Genomic DNA, 11268 nt, shown 5'->3' on the forward strand with positions numbered 1-11268 from the left:
GAGAGATCCTGCCTCATAGAAATAGGCAGGGTGGGGCTAGAGAGATGGCTCAGAGGTTAAGAGCACTGACTGCTCTTCCAGAGGTCCTGAGTTCAATTCCCAGCAACCACATGGTGGCTCACAACCATCTGTAATGAAATCTGATGCCCTCTTCTGGTGTGTTTGAAGACAGCTACAGTGTACTTACATATAATAAAAAAAAAAAAAAGGAAGTAGGGTGATGGAGGGGGACATCCATGCCTTCTTCTGACCTCTGCATGTGCACACAGGTATATGCAACTCCCTCCCTGTCAACACACACACACACACACACACACACACACACACACACACACACACACAAATTCATCCAAAAAAATGTTTCAAGGGAAGGTCTCACTCTGCAGTATTGGCTAGCCTGGATCTCAATATATATAGACCAGGCTGGCCATGAACTCACAGAGATCCACCTGCCTCTGCCTCATGAGTGCTGGGATGAAGGTGTGCGCCACCATGTCCAGTCAATCAAATAATTGTTAAAGCTGGAGATGAGTTAAGCAGCTTAGTACAGACTTTAGGGAGGTAGAGCCAGGATGATTGGGACTTCAAGGTCATCCCTGGCTACATAGTGAATTCAAGACCATCCTAAGTTACAAAATAAACAACAGAAGGGGAAAAAAAAAAGCTTTTGCCAAAGCAAAACTCAACCCAGCACAGACTCTTGTCTCAAAATGGGAGTAGAGAGCTGGGTGTGTTCATTCACTCTTAATGTTCAAATAATGTGATTATTTGATTGACTGAGGGCTGATTATGTACCAGGCACAGAAGGAGGGCTGGGATAGTAATTCTTAGTCAGTAAAGTACTGGCTTTGCAAGCACGAGGGCCTGAGTCCATGAGCCCATATAAAGGTTTGCCAGGCCTGGTAGCACACACCTTTAGCCTCAGCACTCCAGAGGCAGAGGCAGGTGGGTCCCTATAAATACATGTAGGCATGGCTACATAGTGGTAAAAACAAACAAACAAATAAACAAAAAATCCAAGGGACTGGAGAGATGGCTCAGTGGTTAAGGGTGCTTGCCCTTGCAGAGGACCCTGGATTGTTCCCAGTGCTCTATGGCAACGCACAACTGTCCCTAACTCCAGTTCCAGGGGATCTGATACATTTCTTTTCTTTCTTTTTTTTTTTTCTTTTCTTTTTTTCGGAGCTGGGGACCGAACCCAGGGCCTTGCACTTGCTAGGCAAGCGCTCTACCACTGAGCTAAATCCCCAACCCCGGGATCTGATACATTTCTATGACCTCTGCAAGTATAGTCTCTTGCATATACATACTTGCGAGCAAACACACAGATGCCTAAAATGAAATAAATAAGTCTTTTTTAAAAAATGAGCAGGTTTAGCGGCATGGGGTTTTAATTCTAGAGGCAGTGGCGGGCAGTTCTCTGGAGCTTGGAGATAGCCAGCCTCGCCTACTCTGTGAGCTCCAGGCCACTGAGAGACCGTCTCTGAGAACAAGGTATGAGGCTGGAGATATGGCTCAGTGGACCTGGTTTGGACTCCGGCACTTACACTCGGAGGCTCACAACCGCCTGTGACATTAGTTTCAGAGGATCCATTGGTGCTCTTGGCTTCGGCAAGCACCCACATGCACTCTTTTGTTTATTTGTTTTTGAGACAGGGTTTTTCTCTGTAGCTCTGGCTGTCCTAAAACTTGTTCTATAGACCAAGCTGGCCTCGAACTCACAGAGTTCCTCCTGCCTCTGATTCCCAAGTGCAGGGACTATCACCCGCTTCAACATGCACATTTTATACATCTATTTATGTAGGGACAAACATATACTAAGTAAACAACAGCAACAAAGATGAACTTGTTCCTGAAGAATAACACCCAAGATGGATTTTTGGCTTCCACACGCATACCTGTGCATGCATATATATGCACACATTTGCAGACATGTATACACGCAGACACGTGCCATAATGAAAAGGGCAGGAAAGAGCTAATAAATGACAACTTTTGTAGTATTAGAAAATGCTAAATGGCCAGGCAGTGGTGGTGCACACCATTAGTCCCAACACTCTGGTTAGTCCCAGCACTCTGGAGGCAGAGGCAGGAGGATCTTTGAGTTCGAGGCCAGCCTGGTCTACAGAGTGAGTTTCAGGACAGCCCAGGCTACCCAGAGAAACCCTGTCTTGAAAAAACATCAACAACAACAACAATAACAACAACAAACGAACAAAGCTAAATGTTATGGGGGAAAGGATTGCCACAGGAGAGGGAACTGGTTGTTGCAAAGGCTTCATTGAGATAGTGAAATTTGACGAGGCAAAGCTCTGAAGAAGCTGGGGGGGATTGGGTGGGGTGCTTCTCTGTGCTAGCACACCAGGTCGTTAGAACAGTGTGAATCATCAAAATGCTACTGCAGCCAGAGTAGGGTATGTGTGATTAAGAGGGAGTGGTGTTGGAAGTAGAAGAGTGGCCAGATTTGGATTTAATTGGACAGGAACCTGTAGGGACACAAGGGCAGCGGTGGGAAGATGACACAGGAAGTGGTGTGACCTATTTTTCAGTGTCCGCCATTCTTCCTCTCCAGGTGTGCGGGGAGCAGCACAGATTTGAAAAGCTAATGGAGTATTTCCGGAATGAAGACAGCAACATTGACTTCATGGTGAGCTTGGAGCCCTGGGGGCTGAGGACCAGCCGGGCCCTATTGCATGCTAGGAGCAGAGTCCGATTCTGGGTAGCTTGGCGGGTGGATGTGAGAGGAGTGGGGACTGGAGCAAGGGGACCTGGATGTTACAAGACTGAGTAAGTGGGATATAGAAAGGGAGGGAGGCTTGGGGACAAATGGGAAGGGAAGATATCAGCACCCCGAGTTAGAAGTCCTGAGATTTACTTGTGCTCCTGGCCCCTAGGTGGCTTGCATGCAGTTCATCAACATCGTGGTACACTCGGTGGAGAACATGAACTTCCGTGTCTTCTTGCAATATGAGTTCACTCACTTGGGTCTGGACCTGTACTTGGAGGTGAGCCCGGTACCCCGCTCCTGTCCCCCCTGACTGAACTACCCACCCACTGTGGAATGTTTAGTATGTAGTTAGCAGGTCTTCAATTCAAGCCTTGGCTCTGAGAACTGGGCTTGGAGATACATAGTTGCAATCCTGTCACTTGGGAGGCTAAGGCAGGAGGAGTTCACGTTCAAGTTCCGTCTGGGGTTTACTGTCCCTCCCGCCCAAATGATAAAAACCTACCAATAAACAGAATCCTACCCCCATCACTTGCTAACCGTTTGACCTTGTATGCACCTGTTCATCCTCCTGAGACTATTTGCCTGTCAATCACAGAGGTGACAGTGACTCCAAATGTGTAGAGGAGCCCCTGATACATGATGGATACTGTAGCATCTGTCATGGAGATCCTGGAACAGGCTCAGGTGGCCCTGTGTCTGACCCAGGAGCATCAGTCCAGTCAGATGCTCTGACCACAGCTTATGATGAGGAACTAAGAGATACGAGACAGAGTGAGGAGCTGGCTAAGGCGAGAGGTCTGGGTCTTAGGAAGAGGGGACAGAGGAACCCATGAGCAGAGAGAAATCACAGCCTCTGGGAGGCTTTCTAGAGGAGTGAGGCCTTTGTGGTTGGAGTTCCAAAAGCTAGGACTGGCTAACAGTTAGAGAAGGCTGGGCTGGTATAGCCGTACAATAGGATATGGTAAATCTGGGTCAAGACATTGGCTTCATGGCTGATCCTTGAAAGGAGAGAGAAGCCAGAGGCAAAAGGCTAAGTATAGAGCTGGAGAGATCATGTAGCAATTAAGAGCACTTACTACCCCTGGAGAGGATCCAGGACCCTCTGCCTCCCACCACCCATATCTGGTGGCTTCCACTCTCCTGCGACTCCAGTTCCAGGGGATTGGATGTTCTCTTCTGGCCTCATGTGGTGTCTGTAAACTCATACAGGGCCGTACACACATGCATAAAAAAGCTGACCATTATGTGACTTTTACAAATAAGAAATGTTGCTGGGTGGAAGTGATAAACATCTTTGATCCCAGCACCACAAAAGCAGAGGCAGGTGGATCTCTGTGAGTTTGAGGGCTAGCTTGGTCTGTTCCAGGAACAGCCAGAGGTGCATAGTGAGACCCTGACTGGAAACAACACACACACACACACACACACACACACACACACACACACACAGAGAGAGAGAGAGAGAGAGAGAGAGAGAGAGAGAGAGAGAGAGAGAACACAGAGGGAGAAGAAAAGAAAAGGAAAGGAAAAAGAATAAAGAAAGGAATGGCCAGAATGACTAAATCCATAGTTGTGGGAAGTACGATTCATAGCAGCCAGGAGCTGGGGGGATATAATGGGAAAGGAACCTAACTGGTATAGGGTTTCCTTCTTGGGTCCTGAGCTTCTAGGAAAGAAACAACACACCTTAAAATAGTGAATTATATCAGTCAAAATAAAAATCAAACTAGAGCTCAAGTACTTTCTCCCGGAAGTGGTGGTTGTTGGATAGAACCACCCCCCCCACCTCAGACCTCACTATACTCCTACTGTCTGGGGACAGAGGCTCCGGCTCACCGAGAGTGACAAGCTGCAGGTGCAGATCCAGGCATACCTGGATAACGTTTTTGACGTGGGAACACTGTTGGAGGAGACCGAGACTAAGAATGCAGTGCTGGAGCACATGGAGGAGCTGCAGGAGCAGGTGGCAACGGTGAGAGCTGCTCACAACCTAGTCCATCACACAGTAGGCCCACAGGAAGGCTGTCCTGGGGTGGGCTCCTCTTGTGCAGCAAGTACTGAATGGAAGGCAGAGTTCTGGGTGTGGACTGGGAGCAGCAGTCTGCCTGAGTTTGCCCTCAATCCAAATCCAGCGTCCTTTTGGTATCTTTCTCAATGAGTCTTTAGGGACCGCCCACGCTGCGTGGGACTTGTGCGCAAAGCAGGCACCTTCTCCCTGAAAAGATTCTAAATCCAAACTCCAGAGAATTGGGTCCTGTGGTGCCTCTCAGCACAACCTTCTCCTCTACCACCTTTCTTCGCACTAGTGCCTTGATTTCCCCTCCTAATTTATATGGGTTCAGGTGCCAGGCTCGGCCCGCCCTTGGCACGCTAGGCCAAGCGGATGTGGGAGCCTCCCCCAACCCTCCAGGCAGGCTTGCCTGATGCCGCCCCCTCACCGGTGGTGCCAGTGCTTGGCCGCGGGTGGTAGCTCACCATGTGCTGGTGCCACAGCTGACAGAGCGGCTTCGGGACACAGAGAACGACTCCATGGCCAAGATCGCTGAACTGGAGAAGCAGCTAAGCCAGGCTCGCAAGGAATTGGAGACCCTGAGGGTAAGCTTTGGTGTGGGCTGAGCCAGGATGGGGGTGTGCGCCAGGCCAGGCTTCCCAAGGAGTCTTCTCTGCTTTACATCCCAGTCCATCCCAGAAAAAGAATTGGGCGGGGTTGCCGTATACCGGAGAGCTTGCAAGTGGGCACTAATCTTTTTCCTGGGGCTCACAGGAGCGCTTCAGCGAGTCGACCCCCATGGTCACTTCCAGACGAATCCCTGAACCTGAGAAAGTGCCTGCTCCTACCGTGGTGCGACCCTCAGCTCTTGAGCTGAAGGTGGAAGAGCTTGAAGAAAAGGGGTTAATCCGTATCCTGCGGGGACCGGGGGATGTCGTCTCCATCGAGATCCTCCCCGGCGCTGCGGCGACACCAAGCGGTGACGACGCACCAGCTCCGAGGGTGTCCACTGATTCCCCTAGCACAGGTGCGCAGGACCTTCATGCTAGGGGAGAGAGACCAGGGCAGGGAAGGGTATCCTGAGGATATACCTGGCTGTGAAAGACCAGGAGGTTAGATTGTAGGCGTGGCACAGGTACACTCAGGTGGGTTAAAATGGGTTCTGGACGCATGCATAGGAGAGGGAGGAGGGAAGGACCCAACCCCCCCCCCCCGCCAGGCAAGAAATAATGGGCACCTCCCACCTGCAGCAGAGTCAGTTCCCGAAGCAGCATCACCAACGCCTCCGCCACCTCCGCCACCTCCACCTCCACTACCTAACCTCCAGTCCCAGCAGGAAGCCCTTCCCTCTGCACCCCCGCTGGCCCCGCCCCTCCCAGGCTGCGCAGCGCCGCCACCTGCACCACCGTTGCCTGGAGACCTGCCTCCCCCACCTCCACCACCCCCACTTGGAACTGATGGACCGGTGCCACCGCCACCGCCACCACCTCCAGGAGGGCCCCCTGATATCCTTGGAGGACAAGACCCAGAGATAGGCCCAGGTGAGTGGAGTGGACTATCTCAGTCCTCTACGGCTGGTTGGGGAAGCAGAACAGGGCTCCTCCCGCTCAGTGTAGTCCTTCAGGACCCTCTCCACTGCCTCTTACCTGTCTTGTTAGGCCTGGTCGGGTTAGTTCCTTCCAGTGTCTGCATGCCTTGCCACTCCTTCTTGCTCCCAGGGGTGAAAGCCAAGAAACCCATCCAGACCAAGTTCCGGATGCCATTGCTTAACTGGGTGGCGCTGAAACCCAGCCAGATCACAGGCACCGTCTTTACTGAGCTCAATGATGAGAAGGTGCTGCAGGTGAGTGGGCACCAGGGGGCTCCAGGGTCACGCTGGGCACGGGGATAGCCATCTGCGTCACTTGGTTTACAGATGGGGCCGAGGAAACTCGGGGTGTGTGTGGGCTTTACGACACAGACTAGCATTGGATAGAAAAACCAGTGAGCTAGCTTGACTACAAGGCTGGACAGGAGAAATCAGAAGGAGAAGACTCCTGCAGTCTTTCCTCTGTCTCCCAACAGTGACCTCTCCTTTCTGCCCACTTCCCACAGACAACGAAAGCCCTGGGGCCTGTGCTATCAGTTTCATTTTGGGATGGTTTCCCTGCCCTCTGGGCCGTTGCTGGAACTGTTTTCTCTGCCTGGAATAGTCTCTTCTCACTGCTTTGCTGACTGTTGAGCACTTCTTGTAATAGCCAGGAATCTGGGTCCTCCGTGTCATCATTTCTGTCCCATCTATCTGTGTCTCTCCTGTGTCTCCTGTCAAGGCTGGCTCACTGGTTTTTCTGTCCAGTTTCTCGGATGGCGATACTAACATCCCAGGAGTGTTGCTAGATCTCGGCTCCACTCGGTCTGGCTTTCTCCCCTTGCACCCTTTAGGAGTTAGACATGAATGACTTTGAGGAGCAGTTTAAGACCAAATCCCAAGGCCCCAGCCTGGACATCAGCGCTCTGAAGGGGAAGACAGCCCACAAAGCCCCAACTAAGGCAACCCTCATTGAAGCCAACAGGGCCAAGAATTTGGCCATCACCCTGCGCAAGGGCAACCTAGGAGCTGACAGAATCTGCGAGGCCATTGAGACGTGAGTACCTGTGCTGGGATGTGGCCCAAGTCCCCTCACTAGGCAAGGATCATTAGGCAGAGTGTGGTAAGAATCCCAGCAGTGGGACAGAGTCCATCAGACCTCATACCAGTCCTGGTCAGACCAAGACAACTGAGACTGTACTCTGAGTCCATGCCCTGATTGAGGCCTCCTGACTCTTTTCCTGCTTCTGCCCAGCATGGGCACTCAAGCCAAAGGATTCATAGTTGTATATCTGCCAGTGTTATATGACAGAACTGGGGCTTTCGGTGTGCTCGACTCCTCTCTCTTGTTCTCTGAAGCGGTCTACGGATACTAAATATGGGAGGTTGTTTATTCGGTATTCAGTCCCGTTCTTCTGGAACTTGTAAGTGTGGAACGACACTCACTCTCCCGTTTCCTTATGCAGGTATGACCTCCAGACTCTCAGCCTGGATTTCTTGGAGCTGTTGACCCGCTTCCTGCCCACAGACTACGAGCGTAGCCTCATAGCCCGATTTGAGAAGGAGCAGCGGCCAATGGAAGAGCTGTCAGAGGAGGACCGCTTCATGCTGCGCTTCAGTCGCATCCAGAGGCTTCCAGAGCGAATGAATACACTCACCTTCCTGGGCAACTTTCCAGACACGGCCCAGCTGCTCATGCCGGTGTGGGCAAGACGGGCAGGGTGGTGTGGTGGAGTCTGGGCTGGTGGGTAGCTTCTAAGATGGGAGGCTCCAGCTTACTTTATCTTCATCCCACCCTTAGCAACTGAACGCCATCATTGCAGCCTCTATATCCATCAAGTCCTCTGACAAGCTTCGCCAGATCCTAGAGGTGAGAGCCCAGGGCAAGAGACTGGGAAGCAGGGCCTGACCTTGCCTCGTTTAGGTAGCGTAAAAAGGGAGACCCAGGCCCTGTCCACCTGGGTAATGCGCCCATTTCTCACGCGCATGTGCTGGTAGACAAGCTAAGGTGGGAGGTGGAGATGGGCAAAGGCCACGGCAGCCGTGCCTGTGACCCTGCATCTGAGCTCCTTCTCCGGGTCTCAGTCCCTCTGGGGATTCCTTTGTGAGTAACTGGGTAACTGTTCAGTGGAGTGTCTGCAGACAAGAATACATGGCTGTCAGGGAATTGAGGATGGGATGGTGGCAAGCCAGTTTGGGGTGGACTAACGAAGGATAAAATCTGAGCACACTACTGGTGTTTAGAGTGCACACGATATACACATTTACAGGTTGTGTGTGCATTGGAACCAAAGGGCCCATTCATGAGGGGCTAAGTGTGAAGGCTGGTTTCTGGTGACCTTCCTTCCTGAGTAGTATATATTCTTCAAGGTTTTTTTTTTTTAAATCTCAGCCTGGATCTCATTGAGTCTTTTTCTCTGCCTCTCCCAGATCGTCCTGGCTTTTGGCAACTACATGAACAGTAGTAAGCGTGGGGCAGCCTATGGTTTCCGACTTCAGAGTCTGGATGCGGTGAGATGGGGCTCCTAGTCTGGGGCTGTCTGGGGTCTGGTTGGTGGCCTGTGGCTTATAACAGATCCTTGTCCAGTTGTTGGAGATGAAGTCGACTGACCGGAAACAGACGTTGCTGCATTACTTGGTGAAGGTCATTGCTGAGAAGTACCCACAGCTCACGGGCTTTCATAGCGACCTGCACTTCTTGGATAAAGCAGGCTCAGGTATGGGGTGCTGGGGTCTTGGTTAGGAGCAGGGAGCTCAGTCCTTGGGCTACTACTGATGTGGTTAGGAGGAAGCAAGGGGGACTGGAGGATAACTGTATGCATGCTGCCTTCTCCTGACTCTGTGCTGTCCACTCCAGTGTCCCTGGACAGTGTGCTGGGAGACGTGCGCTCCTTGCAGCGAGGTCTGGAGTTGACACAAAGAGAGTTTGTGCGGCAAGATGACTGCCTGGTGCTCAAAGAATTCCTGAGGGCTAACTCTCCCACCATGGACAAGCTACTGGCAGACAGCAAGACAGCCCAGGTGAGCTGGAGGGTAACACAGAACATTAGCCACTGAAGTCTTAGGGTGGTGGAAGGAGCAAAGACCAGGAGGGGTGTGGCCCCAGGCAGAACCCTGGGATGAACAGTAAGGGACCATCCTGTGTGGAAGAACAGAGATGTGGTATCCCAAAGGGCACAGCGCATGCTTAGGATCCAAGGGGCCCAAGCTATCTTGGCTGATGGGTTGTGCTTGCAGGAGGCCTACGAGTCCGTGGTGGAGTACTTTGGAGAAAATCCCAAGACCACATCCCCCTCCATGTTTTTTTCCCTCTTCAGTCGCTTCACCAAGGCCTACAAGGTACAAGTATCTGGTGGGTGGGGCACGGGGCTCTGCAGCCTCTCCCCGAGAGAGCAGTAGGGACAGCTCGTGTCCCAGGTAAGACAGGGAAAGAGGAGGGCTGTTTTCACCAAGACCTGCCTTGGGCCCTTAGAAAGCAGAGCAGGAGGTGGAACAATGGAAGAAGGAAGCAGCCGCGGACACCTCAGGCAGGGAAGAGCCTCCAGCACCCAAGGTAGGCGGCTGTTCCCAGGTCTGGGACTGGGGTTCAGGAACTTGTAGCATCCCCTTCACCCTCTTGTCTCAGCCCTACCCCTTCAGGGTTGGGACAGATTCTGCCCCAGGACAAGGACAGTGCCCCAGGAGCTAGGGGAGGAAGCAGGTGTAGCTTCCTTCTGCCTTAGCTGGTTATCCTCACCGTGAGGAGCTACACAGATGTTCCAGAGTGGGTGGGATGAGAAGTATCCTAAAGTTAGAACTGTTCATCTCCCCAGTCTCCTCCCAAGGCCAGGCGACAACAGATGGACCTCATCTCTGAGCTAAAACGGAAGCAGCTGAAAGAACCACTCATCTATGAGAGTGACCGAGATGGGGCCATTGAAGACATCATCACAGGTGAGAGCTTCGTCTGGTCTGTCCTGTCTCCAGTCTCGACCACATCCTCCTCTTCCTGAATTTCTCCCCATCCTGAGGGGTCTGCTGCCTCCTCCCATTCCATCTCATTGTGCAGCCCTGGCTTGCCCAGAAACTTGCTGTGTAGACCAGGCTGGCCTTAAACGCACAGAGATCCTCTTGCCTCTGCCCCTGCAGAGCTGGGATCAAAGGTACGGGCCACCATGCCTGTTCTGCATACCTCTTGCTACCTTTTCTGCTTTTCTTTTTTTTTTCTCTCTCTCTACCTTCTATCCCCCAAACCTCAGTGCTCAAGACAGTGCCCTTCACTGCCCGTACTGGCAAGCGGACATCCCGGCTCCTCTGTGAGGCCAGCCTGGGAGAGGAGATGACCCTCTAGCTCCCAGGTACCTACATAACCTGGCCTTTGGTCTGGGAATATGGGGGAGCAGATATGCCTCCTCATCTCGGGCCGCTGCATGCTGGGATGTTTTTAGAGGGTGCTGTTTCTGGCTGTGGTAAATCAGTGTCCCCTCCCACGTGTACAGAATCAAGGCCTTAGAAAGAGGAGCCTATGCCCTGAAGCCTGGGCTAATGTGTCTCCTTTGATTGCTAGATCTTCGGAACCAGCCCTACATCCGTGCAGACACAGGACGCCGAAGTGCTCGCCGGCGCCCCCCTGGACCCCCACTGCCGGTCACTGCTGACCTCTCGCTGTAGCCACTGTTTCTGCTGGTGGATTCTATAGGGCCATAGGCAGGTTGGAGCTCAAAGGTGGTGGTCCTTAGCTCGGCTGGATCGGGCATCTGCTCCTTCTAGACTACTAGCCTTGAAGACCCCCCCCCCCCCAAAAAAAGCTGGTCCCAGCACCCTCTCCCTCCAATAGCCATAATTAGCCTGAGCGGGATCCTGGCCTGTAACTTATAAAGTGCACCTCGCCGCCGCCCTAACTCGGAGGACTCTCCTTGGACCTTATTTTTATACAAGATTAATAAAGATGTTTGCAAAAGACCCGCGTCGGCTCGTTGCTTCGTCCCACCAGGCGCAGCCAGC

The 11268-nt window shown here is 52.3% G+C and overlaps 1 protein-coding gene across 9 annotated transcripts in view; it reads left to right on the forward strand.

The window, feature by feature from the left end:
* Fmnl1 (formin-like 1) overlaps positions 1 to 11226 on the forward strand; it is a 28122-nt gene extending 16896 nt beyond the window's left edge. For 6 of the 9 annotated variants that reach the window (XM_006247498.5, XM_006247500.5, XM_008768266.4 and 3 more), the window contains 17 exons: positions 2573 to 2647; positions 2895 to 3005; positions 4551 to 4700; positions 5222 to 5323; positions 5493 to 5745; positions 5969 to 6259; positions 6437 to 6561; positions 7140 to 7342; positions 7752 to 7986; positions 8087 to 8155; positions 8716 to 8796; positions 8873 to 9002; positions 9143 to 9306; positions 9523 to 9624; positions 9758 to 9838; positions 10098 to 10218; positions 10832 to 11060. In XM_006247498.5, the coding sequence (XP_006247560.1) occupies positions 2573 to 2647; positions 2895 to 3005; positions 4551 to 4700; positions 5222 to 5323; positions 5493 to 5745; positions 5969 to 6259; positions 6437 to 6561; positions 7140 to 7342; positions 7752 to 7986; positions 8087 to 8155; positions 8716 to 8796; positions 8873 to 9002; positions 9143 to 9306; positions 9523 to 9624; positions 9758 to 9838; positions 10098 to 10218; positions 10832 to 10935 (2397 nt within the window). In that variant the 3' untranslated portion in view covers positions 10936 to 11060. Of the gene's footprint in view, positions 1 to 2572; positions 2648 to 2894; positions 3006 to 4550; positions 4701 to 5221; positions 5324 to 5492; positions 5746 to 5968; positions 6260 to 6436; positions 6562 to 7139; positions 7343 to 7751; positions 7987 to 8086; positions 8156 to 8715; positions 8797 to 8872; positions 9003 to 9142; positions 9307 to 9522; positions 9625 to 9757; positions 9839 to 10097; positions 10219 to 10523; positions 10623 to 10831 lie in introns of all 9 variants that reach the window. The other 3 variants (XM_006247499.5, XM_063268750.1, NM_001105846.1) reach the window with 2 other exon arrangements.
* The last annotated feature ends 42 nt before the right edge of the window (positions 11227 to 11268 follow it).

The sequence above is a fragment of the Rattus norvegicus genome, chromosome 10, assembly GCF_036323735.1.
Source record: "Rattus norvegicus strain BN/NHsdMcwi chromosome 10, GRCr8, whole genome shotgun sequence".
Taxonomy (NCBI): Eukaryota; Metazoa; Chordata; class Mammalia; order Rodentia; family Muridae; genus Rattus; species Rattus norvegicus.